This window comes from Neophocaena asiaeorientalis, unplaced genomic scaffold (assembly GCF_003031525.2).
Source record: "Neophocaena asiaeorientalis asiaeorientalis breed wild unplaced genomic scaffold, Neophocaena_asiaeorientalis_V1.1 scaffold1090, whole genome shotgun sequence".
In the NCBI taxonomy this organism is placed as follows: domain Eukaryota; kingdom Metazoa; phylum Chordata; class Mammalia; order Artiodactyla; family Phocoenidae; genus Neophocaena; species Neophocaena asiaeorientalis.
In genome coordinates, this window is record NW_020175322.1 from 349,423 (window position 1) to 367,422 (window position 18,000).

General features: G+C 50.1%; 1 protein-coding gene across 1 annotated transcript in view; it reads right to left on the reverse strand.

The window, feature by feature from the left end:
- Positions 1–18,000, reverse strand: part of SLC4A5 (solute carrier family 4 member 5) — an 85,923-nt gene that overhangs the window by 24,375 nt on the left and 43,548 nt on the right. Inside the window, exons 6-15 of the mRNA XM_024765661.1 lie at positions 17,204–17,299; positions 14,752–14,807; positions 11,474–11,631; positions 10,953–11,040; positions 9,854–10,008; positions 9,304–9,489; positions 7,480–7,654; positions 5,513–5,646; positions 4,552–4,823; positions 209–267 (exon numbers count right to left, since the gene is read on the reverse strand). Of these exons, the coding sequence (XP_024621429.1) occupies positions 209–267; positions 4,552–4,823; positions 5,513–5,646; positions 7,480–7,654; positions 9,304–9,489; positions 9,854–10,008; positions 10,953–11,040; positions 11,474–11,631; positions 14,752–14,807; positions 17,204–17,299 (1,379 nt within the window). The remainder of the gene's footprint in view (positions 1–208; positions 268–4,551; positions 4,824–5,512; positions 5,647–7,479; positions 7,655–9,303; positions 9,490–9,853; positions 10,009–10,952; positions 11,041–11,473; positions 11,632–14,751; positions 14,808–17,203; positions 17,300–18,000) is intronic.

Here is an 18,000-nt window from a genome sequence, read left to right on the forward strand (position 1 = left end):
GTTTGTGCACAAGGATTTAAAAAAATGAGACAAAATAGGATTTTGACAGTATATACTTAAAAATATTCATTTTCACAGCTCTGCGGGTGACCCTGGTGTGGGTATGCAGCAGGGTTAATCTCTGCAAGTCTGGTCTAAGTTTCCCAAATCTTCTCAATCTCCCCACAAACATAAGCCCTTGCGTGTCTGACATGAAGAAAGGACTTACCAGAGAAGTGTTGGTGTTTGGTGGCGACGTGGCTGAAGCATTGAATGCGGTTGTATTCGCTGTGGATGAGCACAGGACATGGGGGAGGGTCAGCAACTGCTGGGTGGGGATCCTGCACCCCACCCCGGGCCCCACTCCTTCCCATTTCCTTCCAGTTCCTTAGAGACAAGGACTGGCTTTCATTGTGAGGGCAGCTGCACCCTTCACTCTCCTCGCTTTGCTCAGGGAGGGCAGGGGTGGTGGGAGGGAGCCTGGGTCACAGCGCCGACAGTCTAGCTGGGCCAGGTTAGGACAGCTCCTGTCTGACATGGAAGGGCTGGCTTTAAAAACTGCTGCCAAGGCAAGATGCTAACACAAGTGGGTAAATAATGTGCCTTGTGAATCCCTACCACCCACTTGACAAATGTCTGTGCTCTTAGACTTAATTAACATTTTCAAAGAACTTAACTCTTTGCCACGCACTGTGCCAAACCCTTACATACGTCATCTTGCTAAGTTCCTAACTCCCCAAGAAATTTCCACATTTTAAAGATGAGGTAACTGAGGCCCAGAGAGACTAAGTAACCTGCCCATTGCCCAAGGTCACACAACTCACTCTTGGGGGAGCCGTTATCCATCCCAGGCAGGCTGGCCCAGAGCCCACACACCTCCCAGCTCTACACGACGAGCTTCCTTCCCTGCCCTGCTCCCCTCCACATACACTTCCTTTCTCTCCTGCCCTGTCCATATATATATATTTTTTTCAGGTCAGCTGGGCCTGTAAGAACTTGTTGGGTATCTTCCCTAATCTGCCCATTAAATGCTAGCTGAGGAAAATTAAACCTGGGCCCAGGACTTGAAGGAGAATCAGGACCTCAGAGGTGCTGCTCTCAGCTGTTCACTCTGCATCCCTTGTCCACAATCCCCTGCCCCAGCCTCAGTGTCCCTAAGTGGAACAGAGGAGGGTTCCCTTCAGGGGCCATGAGACGAGTTGAGAGGAACTATAATCCCCTGCTTGAGGGATGCAGCCATTTATTAAAAAGGCAGCTTTGGAGGTCACCCTCTCTCTTGCTCCTGCACTGCATGCATAGAGGAGAAGGGCCAGGTTCTCCTCGCCTTCGTCCTCCAAGCGAAGACTGACTAAGCAGATCTTCTGCAGCTGACTTAAGGAGGGAGGGAGGAGGCTCAGCCAGTTTGCTAGCAATCATCTAAATGCATCGCAAACCCCATTGAACTCCTGCTAGGAACCCAGAGGGAATAAGAGTTTATTCCTGAAGCTTCCTTCAACCTCTAACAAACTTGTCATGGGGTGGATGTGATCACAGGGCCCTTCTATGTCGCTTACTTCTGGGGCAGTTGGGGCTGGGAGTGGCTAAGGGATTCAGTCTTGACCTAGGGCAGAATATTCTGAGAAGTTCTACAAACCCAGAGTTTTGTTACAACTATTCTGAAGAACGCTTCACTTAAGAGAAATCAGGGACATCTACTGCCTTTCCTCACACTACTGACCAAAAGAACACGATGCACAGTTAACAATGGAGCAGGGAAGGCGAGCAGGAAGGCTGACTCAGGGGTCCCCTCACAGATGCTACAGGACCCCCAGGTAACACTCGAGCCTGGTGAGTGTAGATGCGCTTCCATTGCCCAAGGTTGTCAGATCAGACATTCTTTTGACGTCTTCTGCTTAGGCTTTGCCATTCTTTTATATTGAGAACTTTGTGAGGTTTATCTGAAAGCCACTTTGAGATGAGGAAGGAAGAACCATAACATGGAAAATCCTAGAAAGGGTCCAAGTATCAAATATTTTTAAATTCTAGTGTTTACAAAGTGGTACTCACTTGGGATTGAAAGCAGCCAAGTCAGTGTGTGCAGCATCCATAAATAGAATACAAATCAGTTACAATGGAAACAAGATTAGATTAAAAAGCGTGCCCCGAAACAAGCTCTGACTGATAAAGAGTGACAACGAGGGACAGCGTGCCACAGTCAAACTGGGTTTTGCAGTAGCACTAGGATTATGGAACAGTGAGTAAACGAGTGGCCCATGGACTGGGAAAGAAACCCTCCTAGTTAGCTCCCCCCTCCCCAGGGTCCTAAACATCTAGAATTTTCCCTTTCATATTCTCCTAATCAAAACTAACTTGTCCTGTTTCCAGTTCCTTTACTCTCCATGAAGACACTGAAAACCTAATCTCACTATGGCTAGTTGCTAATAATGACTCAGTTTAAGAGAGCAGTAGTTCTCAAACTTAAGCATACGTGAGAATCACCCAGAAGGCTTGTTAATATACAGCTGTCTCTATCCCAGAGTTTCTGATTCAGCAGGTCTGGGGTGGGGCCTGAGAATTTGCATTTCTAACAAGTTCCCAGACAGTTCTGATGCTGCTTCCAGGGACCAACGTTGAGAATCATGGCAATAGCATGACCCAAAAGAATGAGGTGACATTAGGCACCTGGGCAAGGCCAGAGGGGACACTATTTGGAGGTAGGTGGATCCTATTATAGTTCTCAAATCCTACCTGATGTGCCCTGTTCCTAGGGCACCCCTATGTTTGGTTTCTCCTGTGGACAGATGATTCCCAGAATGGCCGAAGTTCCACATACGACCCTAGAATTTGGACCATTTCTGAAAGAAATTAAGGATGTGTACTTCCAAAAGCCACGTTTGTGGGAACACTTGTGTTCAGCGCAATGGATCTGTAGTCCAGAGGGTGTGAGCAGAAAACAAAAGTGCCCTGATGGGGCTCAGTCCACAGAGGTGGGATTTGCTCTACCGTGTGATGACAAGAGCCTGCAGGTAGGATCTCCTCGCTCCCCTGGGCAAGCAACAGGCCCTGGCTCAGGACAACAGACAGCTTCACCTACTGCTGGGTTTTAATGAAATAACTCAAAATGAATTATAGAAAAAAGAAGAAGAGAAAAAAATTGTCTTGATATCTTTACAAATTCAGAGCAGTGACAGAGGGTGAGAGGGTACAACCAAAACGATGTCCCCTGATGTCAGAACAACTTTATCTTTACAAGGCCTAGTCTAAAGCAGAGTGCACAATAATTGTGCAACAAATATTTCTGGCTGACTTGTCAATATTTTTTATCGGTTGTATGCATTGAGGTGCTGAACAAAATGGTAACTACTTACGTGAGATGCCAACCGAACCTGAGTATAGATATGAAAACCTCACAAGCGTTCCATGAGACCGGAAGGGCCAGCATTGATATCCTCTAGGGGAACTGACATCTGGTGTGACCTTGGGTGTCTCTGGACCTCAGTTTTCTCTGTGAGTCCAGCCTGGTGGTGCTAAGAGGTACGTGGATGGCTCTCTAGCCTCCGCTCTATAGCCTCCTGGGCACTCAGCACGTCCCACTGAAAGCTCTTAGGGGCATGATTCTGACTGCGAAAGAGGCCAGTGGTTCAGCTATGGAAAGTCCTAACTTTACAGATGACACTTTTTTGGTCAGAAAGGGACTTCACAGGAATGGGTTGACCATTTGGTTGATTCAGCCTCCCACCCAGCACAGGGATCCTTTTTACGATACCTCTGGCAGATGGATATCCAGGTAGTGTCCAAGAAGCTTGCTACCACCCGAGGGGACGAATACCTCTCAGGGTGGTGGCTTCCACCACTGTTAAGATATACCTTGAATTCAGCCAGCGTTTGGCTCCTGGAGATTTTGTTCTTCAGCCCTCATTCTGCATCTTATAGTTACACGGGGTGAATCTGGCCCCTCTGTGTCATGACAGACTTTCTCTCATACCTCTCTAAAAGCCTGGATAACCCCCAGGTTCTCGAACCATTCTTTAATGACATAGTTGCCAGGTCCTCCTCCACCCTGACTAGTCCTCCACCCTGGACATGTCCCCATCTGTAGGGATGTTCATCCCTCTGGTGTGAACACACTGGCAGTGATGTGTCAGGGGGCACTCACGGTGTCATGTGCTCATGGAGCTGGGAGGGACTTTAGGCTCCATCAGGTCTACCTCGGGCCTAGAGCAGGCCTCTGGCCTGAGTAGCATTTCTGACTGGTGTGGCCTCCACATTACTCCACGCTGAGGCCAAGCGTGCCTTCTTCCCTCCCTGGGGTATCGCTATCACTGCTTCCTCCTGACTACGACCCTGGGCTCTGGTATTGTGATCTTCATTAGAGTTCCTGTCCCCTTGATTTCCTTCCCAAAACTGGTTTAAGACCCTGTATTTGCTCCTTTGGGACAGAAGGTCCTTGGCTGAACAGCCCCTCCCAGGCAGGCTGATGTTCCTGCCTTTGAGTAGACAACGGGGTGGAGGGGAGGGGCAGAGGGGGAGTGGGTGTTAGAGGGGAGTGGGTAGTGGGTGGGGGCCTAGGGCACCTCTGGGTTTACCGGTCACCTGTGTCGGGGGCGACGCACTCGCATTTGTAGATGGTGATAGAGTCAGGCTTGAAGTTCACGTTGATGGGGTAGTACTTGAAGGCACCGATCATCTTCTTAATGGCATCGTAGATGAAGATGAAACTGATGAGGGTGGAGAAGCCCTCCTCAGTGAAGCGGGTGATATACTTGATGATAAAGCTGGCGTCTGTGGCCACCAGGATGAGGCACTGGACAGCTGAGTGTAGGCCAATCCAGAGGCGGAACTCCATGTAGTCCAGGCCATTGCCTCTGGAGAGCAGAGGGAATCGAAGGGCCTCCAGCCCAAGGCTCTTGGCTGCGCTCGGCTCCCCAGACCCACCCTGGGTGCCTCATCTGCCCCTCCTGTGGCACAGATGCCCTCCTAGGAAGTACAAGAGGATTGGGGATGGGGACAGTTCCCGGGCGGGGTTGTCTGGTCTTTGAGAATTCTGGGAAAGGCTCCCATGGGGTGGCAGAAAGGTGCTCACACACTTCGGTTCTTACACATTTGGTAACAAACACCAGAGCGAATGAAGAACAGGGAATTTCAGAATGACACAGCTGGAGCAGACCTTAGAAACGGGCTCATGTTGTGGGTGAGGCAACTGAGCCCAGAGCTGCGTGAGTCAGGGTGTAGCCTTCCGACCTCCAGCCTGAAACCTTTTTATACACCGCATTGACTTTCAAGTCACAATTGCTCATGAGCAGAGCAGTGTGAATTCTCTCCTCTCGTCTTGCCTGGATTTCTCCCCATGGGCTGTGCTAATATGCACTAAAGTGGCTGAAAGGCAGATATCGGAGGGAATCAGGAGGGACCACCTGGCCGTGCCTCCTAGGGGTAAAGACGGCTTTGGTACCTTCTCACCCCACCTCCCCCCTTGGGGCTCTTCCCCTACTCCAACCTTGGCATACTGTCCCAAGTGTGAGAGCAGGCACTGGGGGCCACCAAGGGCACCTACTTGCTGAAGTCGAAGAGGAGCTTCTCGAAGATGAGGATGGGCCCTGTGCTACTGAGGATGATGAGAGGCTGTCCCGAGAAGAGGCAGAACAAGGAGCCAGCCATGGCAGTGCCCAGGAAACTCTCCATCACTCCCTGGGGGCATGAGGAGTGTTAAGCTCAGTAGGGGTGTGAGAAAGGGGCCTCTCTGACAGGTTAGAACCCAGTTATCTCAGCAAGGGCCACAATGCTCGTCCTTTATCCTAGGTCCTCTCCTGCTCAAATTCTGCTCCCCATCTCTGACTCCACAACCTCACATAATTGCCAAGCATCACTCTCTAATAATTCTAGGTCCCGTGTGACTTCCTTTTGTCACCCTAGGGCCTAGAAAACAGGGCTGCCAATGGTCGTGCTTGTTCCTGTGCCCATTCTACTCCCAGAGGACAGTCCATTCATCCACCCAATCATTTATTAATTCAAAGATCTAGTAGGTGCTTTTAGAGGTCAGACCATTCATTCATTCATTCATTCAAAAATCTATTAAGGGCCTACTGTGTATCAGGCATTGTGCTAGACATTGAGGACCCATGAACAAACAACATAATGCATCATCATTCTAGTGGGAGATACACACAAGAAACTAGGCGATTTCCATACAGCATACCACTACTGACATTTCAGGCTAGATAATCCTTTGTTGTAGGGGGCTATCCTGTGCATTGTAGGATGTTTATTAGCATCTCAGTAGCACCTCACCTCCCAGTTATAAAAACCCAAACTGTCTCTAGATGCTACCCAATGTCTCCTAGGGGTCAAAATCGTCTCTTGTTAAGAACCACTGCCAAGAAATATGATAAGCTGGGATAAGGTAGGAGCATACAGTAAGAGTGAAGGGTTGGTCAGGAAAGCCTCCCAAGAGGTAGATACACGGAAGCCGAGAACCAAAAAATGAGCAGAGAATTGACCAGGAGAATAGGGTAAGTGGATGAGAAAGAGTGTGCCGGGAAGGGCAACAGTAGGCACAAAGGCTGGAGCTAAAAGGGAGCATGTCTTTGAAGACCCGAGAGATGATCAGGATTGATGGAAAACAGAATGCAGATGAGTGAGGAGGACAGGAATCTGAGAAAGGGAATGCTGGGAGATGAGGCTTGAGAGGCAAGTAGGACCATGTCATGAGGGCTACTGGGGGAAGCTGGGATTTATGAGTCAAGGATGATGTGTGAATATCTGGGTCAACCATGGTGTCGCTCACTGGCTGCGGGGAGCAGCAGGTCTGGAGGGAAGGTAATGGATGCAATGTTGGCCCTGTGAGTTGGGGGATCCCGAAGGGCAGCTATGTGGACATGCCCAGGAGGCAGCCGGATACTGAATCTGCTGCTCAGAAGAGTGGTGTGGGCTGGAGATAGGCACTCATCTTAATTTGTCTGGGAAAGTGGGTCTTCACCTTGGTGCTCTGAGCTTTCCAGTGATACTATCCCAAAGGCCCCCAGTGGAGAAGACCCTTGTCTGGGTCTCAGGCTAGTGTCTCTGCTGAACTGTTTTCCCCAGGTATACCTGTGTTGTTGTCATGGTAGACATTTCTGAAAATGTCTTAACTTCAAGCTAAGAATTTAAGGTTAGTTTTTTTTAAAGTATGGGAAGAAGGTCACAATTAGCAACTCAATTAATTGCGCTCATTAAATTCGTTAAACCACCAGTAGGAAAAGTACCAACTAACAAAGCAGATGATTTCCCCTTAAACATTTGCTCTATTTATATAATCTTTAAATTTGGTCTTTAGTAATATGATTTAGCTTTAGACCTTTTAATTATGCCAGCTTGTTATTATTTTTCTCAAGGGTAAAGGATTACAAAAAGTGATGGTCTGAACCTGGATGGTAGGTCAAACCCAAACCTTGGTTTTGGGATTATGGGAATAAGCTCCTTACCACTACCTGGTGGCAGCAGATTTTTCTGAGGTTTGCATGCGTGTCCCCAGCTCACACACACCTGATAATTGTCAGTGGCATCCCCCAGAAGCCCACCAAAGGTGATTGCGTTGGTAATGCAGCCGAGGTAGATGAATAGGATGGCAGAGATGGACTGAATGTGGAAGCCATCGTAGAAGTCACTTGGGAACCAGGGCAGCTTCCTCTTGACATCCAGACACAGGCCACCGAAGAACCTGCTCAAGACAGGCCCAGACACTGCTTTCTCACCACAGACACCAGTGCAGGGGCAGGGCTATTTACAGGAGCCTGCGGAGTCTGCAGTGAGGAGGGGAACTTGACTAGGGGTGGATGGGGAGAGGGATCTTTCCACCAGAACATTTAAGACCAGGGAAGAGTTCTGTCATTAGACTGAGTTTGTGGTTGGCACCATCTCCACTGGGAAGGGTGGTCACAGACAGCCTGGGTGGGAGAGGGAAAGCCTTATGGGAATATGTATTGGGGTAGACCTAACATTTCACAGGGAATGGAAATCCTGGGGACCATAGATGGCTATCCTCCTCACGTCCCTGATCATCCGCAGGGTGCCTGTGCTTGGTAAACATAGGTGTGTCCAGCTTTAGGAGATGGAGAGATCCTGGTTTATAACAGGTTCATCAAGGGCAGATTCTGAACCTTATAACTGGTTTCCTTGCTTTGTGGAACAAACAAGTGGGGAATTTTAGGTTTAGGGAGAATGTTTACTGGGGATGCTAGTCTCCATAGCTCCTAACACAGTGCTTAGCACAGAGCAGGTTTTCTCAACCTTGGTACTGTTGACATTTTGGACTGGATAATTCTTTGTTTGGGGGAGGGCAGTCCTGTGCACGGGAGGATGTTGAGCAGCATCCCTGGTCTCTATCTGCCAGATACCAGTAGCATCTCCCCTCCAGCTGGGACAAACAAAAATGTCTCTGAACATTGCCAAATGTCCCCTGGGTGAGGATGGGAGTGGGGAGTAGGTAAAGTTGGGAACCACTGGCGGGCAGAGAGCCAAGGGCATAAAAAAAACATGACTCGTTCTCAAAGTTATGATTTACACATAGCTTTGCAGGGCTGTGTCCTTTCCTAAATTCAGATCTACCCAAGTTATTCTAAGAGCTGGCAAAGAAACGAAAGCCAGGAAAATTTTCTATTGTTTTCTTTTAAAACAAGTTTTTTGACTAGGTAACAAAAGGTTAAACAAATTCAAAAGGTATTCTTATGGATTGAATTATGTCCCCCCAAAAGATATATCAAAATTCTAACCTGTAACTGTGACCTTATTTTGTACAGTTAATCAAGTTAAGATGAATTCATTAGGGTGGGCCCTAATCCAATATGACTGGTGTCCTCATAAGAAGAGGAAAATGCTATACGAAGACAGAAACACAGGAAGAACACCATCTGAGGACACAGACAGAGATGGGAATGGTGCAGCTGCAAGCCAAGGAACACCAAGGACTGCTGGCTACCACCAGAAGCTACAGAGAGGCGAGGAAGGATTCCACCCAGAATCTCAGAGGGAGGATGGCCCTGCTGACACCTTGATTTGGAAATTCTAGACTCTAGACTGTGAGAGAATAAATTTCTATTGTTTAAACCACCCAGACCGTGATACTTTGTTTCCGCAGCCCTAGGAAACTAATACAGGTAACGAAGGGTGTCCTGAGAAAAGTTTGGGTTCCTCCACTAGCTTCCCCTTTCCTGCCAGATCCAGGAGGGGCTTTGAGGGCTGGGGAGGAAAAGAGTGCATTGGCCAGATCCCAAGGCCAGGAGTGGGTGCTGCTGACAGAGGTGGAGAAGGTGGGTGAGGAGAAGAGAAATCTAAGACAACTGGTGTCGCTGTCAGGCCTGGAGTGGGCACCTTCCTGTCCAGATGAGCTCTTCCCCGATCTCGTGCACGGTTGGCATCTCTCCATCATCCCCACTGCTCCCTCCGCCGGCCCCACTGCCGCCACCGCCTGCAGCGCCGCCGCCTCCAGCCCCTCCGCCGCTTCCCGTCACAGAGCCGTTCATCTGACCTAGCTCAGTCAGGGAGAACACGGATTTCCTGGAAGGAGAAGGGCGACAGGGGACCGTGGGGCTCCCAATCCTAGGAAGAGATCAGCACCTCCAGGACTGTCCTCACAACTCCTTTACCTTTCTAACATCATCACATAGCTTAAAATACAGAGAAAAATGCAGAGAATGATCTAGCAACACCCACACACAGATCACCCAGGTTTTACAGATGGTCACATTCAGCATATTTGCTTCTGATTTTTTTTTTCAGAGAAATAAAGTGAGACTGAAAAAAAAAAAGTATAAACCCATGTAGGCTGACATCTTTCTTTCAAATCCAAAAAAAGAAACGGACAGACTGAAAGCTCCCTCTGACCCGGCTCCCCGCTTGCCACCCCTTCATTCATGCACACCTCTTGTCAGCAGAAGTCACCTTCTTGGGTGGCTCAATTCGGATATTTGGGTCCCACTCTCCAGGGGGGAGCACGATGACCTCGTCTAGAAACTCATCAATCCCCGCGATCAGATCCTCCCGATTCCTGGCCTTGTAGGCCACGTCGCTGAAGAGCTGGCAGGAAAGGACCGCTCTCTTGCTGTGGCCATCACCTCATCCACCTCCCTGGGGCACAACCACACACACTTTCAAGGAAAGTCACTTTGAGCCATTACTCCAGCTGCCAATTTGTTCTCAGTTTCTGAGATGAGAACAATGGGGCATTTGGAACATAGCCCAGTGGGGACAGTGGGACATGCAGCAAGGCGGCTCTTCCCGGACCTGAAGGCCAGGTCTCTGTATTCCAGTTGTCCGACCTGGGTTGAGTTACTTACTTAATCTTTCTGCTCTCAGTTTCCCACAGAGCGAGCTCTTCAGAAAACCTGTGCAGAGCCCAGTCGGAGAAGCTCAGGTATTTCAAATCTGTTTTAACATCCCAGCCCTTCATCTTTGGAGGGTCAGGCTGCATCATTCCACACTGTCTCCAGAGGGTTCCTTCTGACTTTACAGATCTGATTGGCTTGTGCTCGTGTGTAAACTCCTCTAGGCACCCTGTCACATGGTGTCAACTCTCAGCTCTGCCTACAGGCTCCGTATGGTATATGGCTCCTCTCTCTGGTGTTACCTCCTGCTCTTGAAGCTCTTACACTGAGCCTATATCAAACCACTTCCATCCAGCCCCTCCCTCCCCGAACCGTGGCCCTTTGCCTGGAATGCCTGCCTCCTAGGCTGGTGTTCATCCTTAGCTTTAAAGCCCCCTCGTGTGTGAAGGGCCCATTGACTGCCTGGGCAGTTAGCACATGGTTCACTCTAGGATTGTAGGTCTATCTCTCCCACTTGATTGGTGCTCCTAAAGGGCAGTGACTATTCCCTCGTTCTCGTAATCCTCACACCCTGCACAGGGTCTGGCATACAGTAGGTGCTCAAACGTGACTTGTTGGATAAGTGAATGAACGAAGGCACAGTGTTTGACGCAGGAGCCATGACATTCAGGAGTACATGCTTCCCGTGGCACTTACGTCGTCTACCATGAGGGTTGCAATGGCACGGCCGATTTCATTGTAGGATTTTGCTCTCCCAGAAGGTCCCAGCAGTATGAACAGAAATCTGCAAAGAAGATGGAGGAGGAGGGGGAAAGTGAGAAGGAAAAGTAAAAGCAGGTGGAGAGAAGGATTTTCTGGCCCTAAATAGTATCCATTCTTAATTTTTTAACTGGGCAGAAACACGTCCCTTCCCTCCTCTGAATCCCATATTTGCTTTGGAGAGACATTCCTCTTCACTCCCACCTGAGCATCTTTGCCACGCCCTGGCATCCCAGAGCTCACCCAGCAGCGCCTCTCCCAGCTGCTGGCTACTTCTTGTTTATGATTATTTTAAATAAATTCTCTCAAATCCTTCCTGAGTCAGATTGCCATCCCCATACAGTTCCCTACTTTTCCTTCTTCGATTTAGGGGTGTCTCCAACTGCCCTACTAGCTGACTGCATGGACAGCTGGCCACCCGAGGGTGGGTATGGTGGGCAGATTTCAATGGCTCTCACCTGGTGGGGACAGGCACCTCGGTCACTCCTCCCAGCATGGCTGACTGGATGAGACGCACGAAGGCAATGAATGGCTGGTCCAGGAAGTCCACCTCGCCCACGAGCACATTGGAGGCTTCTGAATCCTTGGGGATCTTCTTCATGAATTTGTTTTTCCGCTGGTCAGTGAGGGGGACACGAGATACCCATGGATACTCACGTGCAGTGGTTTCGGCTCTCACTCAGCCCATTCAGACTACTGTGGAGCCCTAACCTTACAAAATTCTCCCAGCGTTTCTCAAGAGACTGAAGGAAATAAGCCGACACTCTCCCACCATCTGCGGATGAGGAGACTCAAAGTTGGTTAACCCCAGGGACCAATTAAGCCTTTCGTAGATGGGAAGGAACAGGCAACGACTTGACCCCCTAAGATGTTCCTTGATGGGCGAAAACCTTGTTCTACTGAAGTGTGAGTTGAGAGGTCAGAATAGAAAGTCAGGGCTTGCTGGACATCAGGTCTCTTCCCCCAGCAGCAGCTCAAGCAGATGGGAGTCTCGTCCCTCACACTCCAGCTACCCAGCCCTCCCTCTCTGCCTTTACCCTGGATGGCCGTGGGAGGAATGAGACCATCCTGATGGCCAGAGTGGACACACTTTGTTTTTTCTTTACCACCAGCTTCCTGGCTGACAGGAAACCCCTGGACCTGTGGGTCCAAGCCTGTGAGAGGCTTCTGTGCCCCCAGGTCACCCCTAGAGGACCTCCCAGGAAACTCATAGCTTCTGAGCCTTTCCAAATGAGACTATCGAAGTACCCTTTATCCAGTCCCTCTGGCTGGTGTCTAGTCAGGGCAGGAAGGTCAAGTAGGAAGAGTGAGTGGGGTCCAATGTGAGAGGTGCTGGAGACAAGCCCTCTGGCCCCAAGTCAGCCCCACTCTCTGCGGTCATGACTTTCATCCTATGGACAAGATGCCAACTCCTCCGGAGCCCTCTCTTATGATGAAAGTGCCCAGGGGTGGTCACATACGCATTCTTCTTAGTCTTTAACATCTTAGGGTACATTAGTTTTTCAGATCACTTTCCCTCTGGGCAGCAAGGGGATAGGCAAGAGACAGAGATAGTTTCACAGAGAGAGGTGGGGAAGGAGTGTTTGGGGAGGACCGGGCTGGTGGGAGTCCACAGTGGCCAACAAAGGAAGAAAGGGCCCAGGAGGTGGAGGCAAGTGGTACAGAGAGATTCTGCGGACGCCACAATTTTGCCACCTATTCCCCCTTGATGGGAGTCTCTCTTGTGGGCACAGAGATGTTTGTTTCTCATAAGCTCAGTGAAGATAGTTTCCTTCTGTCCCTGGAGAGGGGTCAGTTATGGCCATGGGCATGGCCAACAGGTCTTGCCCCTTTGGGCCCACAGCCATCTCCTGATTTGACTCGTGGGGGACGTGATACATACTGGGCTGGGGACCTACCAGCCCTAGAAAAGGCTTGTGAGCAAGGGCTGCACCCTTATAATCTTTTAAATCCCTTAAAAAACATAAAACTCTCCACAATCCCCTGGGCAACAGCCCCAAGGACCCTAACGCAGTGAGAAAAAGCAACAGCACGAGTTAATGGGAAGGCCAGAATCCCCACAACTCAGAAAGTCCCTTTGTCCCAGGAGCAGTTAGCGGGTCCATAAGCAGGTTCTTCAGGATGGAGTTCTGGGTGTGCCAGGGCAGCCACTGTCTCCCTGCCAACTCCATGTCCCTGGGCATCAGGCAGGGAGCAGGTTGGTGGCAGGAGTGCCCTGGAGAACAAGGTTTTGAAAACAGCAATGCTCTGGAGCGGCCCATGCAACACGCTTATAACCATGGGCAGAGAGGAGTTAAAACAGGGCCTCGGTCCTCCCTTGTAGTCTGTCACCCCAGTAAGGAGGCCAGAGTTGTGGCATCCCAGAAATGGGCCATGCTGGTGTTCTGGCCACCCTGGTTTGGTGATGGTCTGGCCACGGGCTTGTCTAACCAGGGTCCTGCTGACCCCACTGCCTGAACCCAGGGGACGCTGGTGCCCGGTGTTGGGTTCCAACCCCTAAATCAAAGGCAGCATTGCCGGGGGAAAGTAGCAGATGGTAGTCTTCTTACCACATAGGTAATGAAAAATAGGTTGTGAAAAACTTTTACTAGGCAGTGCTTCCTTATAACGGCTCCACTGTCTGTGCGCCTGACTATAGTAAAGTGGGGTTCTCCTCTAAATAAGATTCCAGAATACTCGTTCCTAAGTCACTCCCAGATTAAGGGCTCTAGAGTCACACTGCCTGGATCAAATCATGGGTATGCCACCTTTCAGCTGTATGAACTTAGGCACGTTATTTACCTGCTTTTATGTTCTCAGCTGTAGAGTGAAGACGATATAGTGCCTTCGTGATGCACAGAAAACGCACCACACGATGTAGCGCATGCAGTGTGTGGACCTCAAATGTTGGTTGATGCCGTTATTATTGTTATTTTATTATTTTGGCCACCAAAGGGCCCTGGAGACACTGACATGAGGGAATAGTCTTGTTTTGCCTTCCACCAAACTTGGGACTGCCTTGGAGGCCTGGAGGTCACCCAGGCTCCTGAGGAGTAGGTACCAAAGTTCAGGTTTCCCTCATCACCTTCCTTCCTGCTCCTGGGGGCACAGGCAAGGAGACCTTGGGACCTTCTGCCCCTGAGATGTGAAAGTTTGGAATTGAGGGAAGCCTCCTCTGGGCTTCCCTCGGGGGCACAGTCATGGGGGTCCTGGGCTGTGGGCTTAGAACTTGGACTCAACTTGTTTGCGGGATTCTGATCTCATCAAGGAGGTTTCAGCCAAGCTGGTGGGAGACAAGAACTGACTTTATCCGGCACTAGCCAAGGAGAAGGTACACTATTGGGCAGTCCAGTTGATGCACTATCATTATTGTCCCCACAGGGAGGCCCCACTGCTCTTCTCTACCAGCCCAAGCCCCCACTTCATCCTTAAAAGTGTTTGCGTGTCATGGAGGAGGTGAAATTCTGCGTGGCAGTCTTCTCTCTCCGATAAACCCCAAGGTCAGGGATAGCTGGCATCTCATCTGATCACACTTCTCTGTCCCCTACTCCTTCCGAGGCCTGGCACAGAGCCAGCACCCAAGTGTTGGACTGGGCTGGGTCACCAAGGCAACCCAGAGCCCCACCCGCATCCTTCCCGGGGACTCCCACTTTTTCACGGGAGTAGAGTTTTGCCTGTAGGGGCTCCCTACCCCTGAAACCAAAGACTTCTTCCTGCCCTGGCCCTCCACTGCAGCCAAGTGCAGGGGTTTTACTACCTGGTCTGTATTTGGGGTGAGAGAAATATCATTCATGCTTCTGCTCTGGGCATGACCTAGGAGAAAAGGAAAAGAAGGTCCATCAGGGGAAGACAGGTTCTCGCAGGCCCTTTTCTCTTGGTCTCTACACAGGCTTTTCCCATCTTCACAACCAAAGCAAACCCCCCTCCCCTAATCCGGCAGCCCCTTTCAGCAAGCATTCTCTCTCTTCTTCTTCTTTTCAATGGCAGCTTTCTTAAAAGAACTGCTGGGCCCCAGGTTCTACTGCGTCCTTCTCACTCCTCAGTGCGCTACGTCCTGGTCCCAGCCCTCCACCCTGCCTGCTTGGCCAGAGACTAAGATGCGGCTCTGCGCCAGGCCCTGAGGGGGGGAGGGACAGACACACTATTGGGTAACGAGCCAGGTGTCACTAAGCTTGGGCCTTGTTGGAGAGAAAAGAGCAGTTTCACCTCTGTCCTCCATGACCCATGCGAGTCTTTAAAGACGGCTGGGGATTTGGGCCAGCAGAGGGAAGGAAGGTGGGACTCCCCATGGCGAGAACAGTGGTGGTGAACTATTCGAACAGCTCCTTCCTCCATTAAGGCAGGAGAAGTTCAGCTCTCATTTCCCACCAGCAGCCACATCCACAGGCTTTCTGTGGTGTCCCCGCACTTCCAGACTCTGCTTTCCGTCGGCTCCCCTCTCTTATTTCCATCCAGGATCCTCTCTTGCTGGGCTCTCCTCAGGGCCTTGCTTTGCACTCAAACCCTCCAGAGGCCTCACCCCCATCCTCCTCGGTCAGTCCCATCCCCTCCTGTTTCATCCCCATCCACATTTGTGCTGGGGATGCCCAGGTTGGGTCTCCAGTCCAGATCTGTCCTGAGCTCCAGATTCCTCTGAGCAGCCTGACCTGGCAACTCAAACTCAACACACCTGAAACGAAACTCGTTGTCTTCCATCAAATGTCTCCCCGCATAGACCCCACACCGCCAGTGCTTTCTCCCCCTTGTCCACTGGCAATCAGAGCAGACCAGGAGCCAGCCTTGACGATTCCTTCTTCCTTATTTCCCACTTCCCACCGGTCGCTGAAGCCCAGCGGGGTCCTTCTCTCTGTTCTTGCTCTCACTGCCCGAACACGGTCCCCGTCTCTTGCTCCCAACAGTTCAGCCCCTTCTAGTTTATTTCTCAAATAAAAATCTGACCATGATACGTTCCTGCATAAAACTTCTCAGGAGTCCCCATTACCCTCAGAATACAGGCTGGGGTCTTTTGCAGGATTCATAGGCCCCTTTTGATTGGACCCTCTTTCCCTTAGAGCCTGGTGAACTGAATCACCCTATTTCCCCGAATATGCGGCACCCTTCACAGCACCTTCCCTTCACCTGCTCTTTGTTTCCTTTGTTCTAAAGAACACCCTCTTCCTCCTCCCATGCTACTGGAAAACTTCTATTTATTCTCCAAGACTCAGGCAAGTGTCTCCTCCTCTTTGAGCCTTCCCAGGTGCCACCTTGGGGTGGGGAGGTGTGCACACAAAGCTGTAATCACTTATTCATGTCTTTTATCCAGGTCCCCACCACAGCAGCATTGGCACTTCATATATAGTAAATAACAGAGCAGAAGGCTCGTCCCAAAGCCGTTCACCGTCTCTGACTGCCAGCATCCCTCTGTGGAATAACCAAGACCAGGGAGACTAAGAGCATCCTGGGGTCACTAAGGACAGAGAGAAAAGACCGTGACAAACCCCTGCCGTGCCAAAGGTCACATCACTGTCACTGTCCTGAAGCATTCCTCTGGCCTGGTCAGGGGCACAGCCCTGGGATGTGCTTGTTCGTATCTTGTCATTCTAGTAAAAGTATTTAAAGGAAAATACTCCTTCACACTGCTTTTTCTTTTCACTTCCCAAGTTCCCTCTTTTCTTTGCCTCACAGCCCACCTGTCTGTTCAGCCCTGATGAATTGCCTGACAAAACCTGGTCTGTGACCATGCCCCTCACAGGCTCCACTCATCCAGTCACAGCCCTCAGGGGCTGCAGCTCCACCAGCATTTCATTGTCTGGGACCCAAGACCGTCATCCAGGGATGGGAACATTCTCTGTCCTGGGGCAAAGGACCTAGCCTGCTTTTAATTGTTTCTAGGAAGACTTCTCACCAAAAACAGGGCTAATGACCAGTTTGGTGAGAATAAAGCCATAGACTAAGTTAAAAATGCCTAGCACACAGGATTGGGTATTGATAATGACAGGACTTGATTAGAGCCGCAGTTTTTGGAGTAATTATTTAGAAAATTATGGTAGTAAGTTAGACTCTGAGGGCAGCCCAGGTTTAGGGTGAAAGTTAGATTTCTTCTGATGCCTGAGAGTTCTAGACAGACCCTGGGCTTTACCTCCTCTGCTATGAAAGTATGAAAATTGACTCCAGAGTGGCCACAGCCAGGACGAAGCTGCCACACAGTGGCAGAGAAAGAAGATACTCACACAGGCGGCCGTAACTTGCGCTTTGCCGCATCCTCAGGTCCTCGGTGGAGTGGTGTAGGCTGGGGCCCGCCGCGGGGCTCCGGCCTGGGCTGCGATCTGGGAGGAGGGACAGAAGAGATTTGACTCCGGCCGACTTGCTGGAGTGGCGCAGCTTCTTCCGTTAGCACAGTTCACGTTTACAATCATGTCACCTAAATAAAGCTGGGCTGCAAGACATGTCTCTTCCCCTTCTAGGAAGAAAGGATGTTCTGGTTTGGGTTCTTGTTTTTCAGGATTTTTTTTAAGCAAGTGAATAGTCTGAACATGATTAGAGAAAATATTTGTACCTTTGAAAGTGAACTAGATATACAATTGATTAAATAGACACTAGGTGTTGTAGATGACCCCTGATCCCACAACCTACTGGCCATGTGATCTTAGGTAAGTAACTTAACCTCTCCGTGCCTCAGCCTCCTCGTCTGTAAACTGGGGATGATGAGAACAATACCTAGTCATGGGGTTATTGTGAGGATGAAGTGAGTTACTACATGTGGAGCACTCAGACAGTGCCTGGAACACAGGTAAGCGCCGAGCACATACCCACTGTAGGCTAAACATTTTCCGTTTAAAATAATTCATCTAAGGAGATTCCTCAAGTCTCTTTAGGTAGCAGCGTTATCAACTTTGTACTGATTATTGCATTTATCTGATAGGTCCAGCAAGGCTAGTGTCTGGGCATCTCAACTCTGGGATATCAAGAGTGGAGGGTTGCAGGTTTGAGACGCGTGCATAGAACAAGCCACCAGCGTATGGCCCGA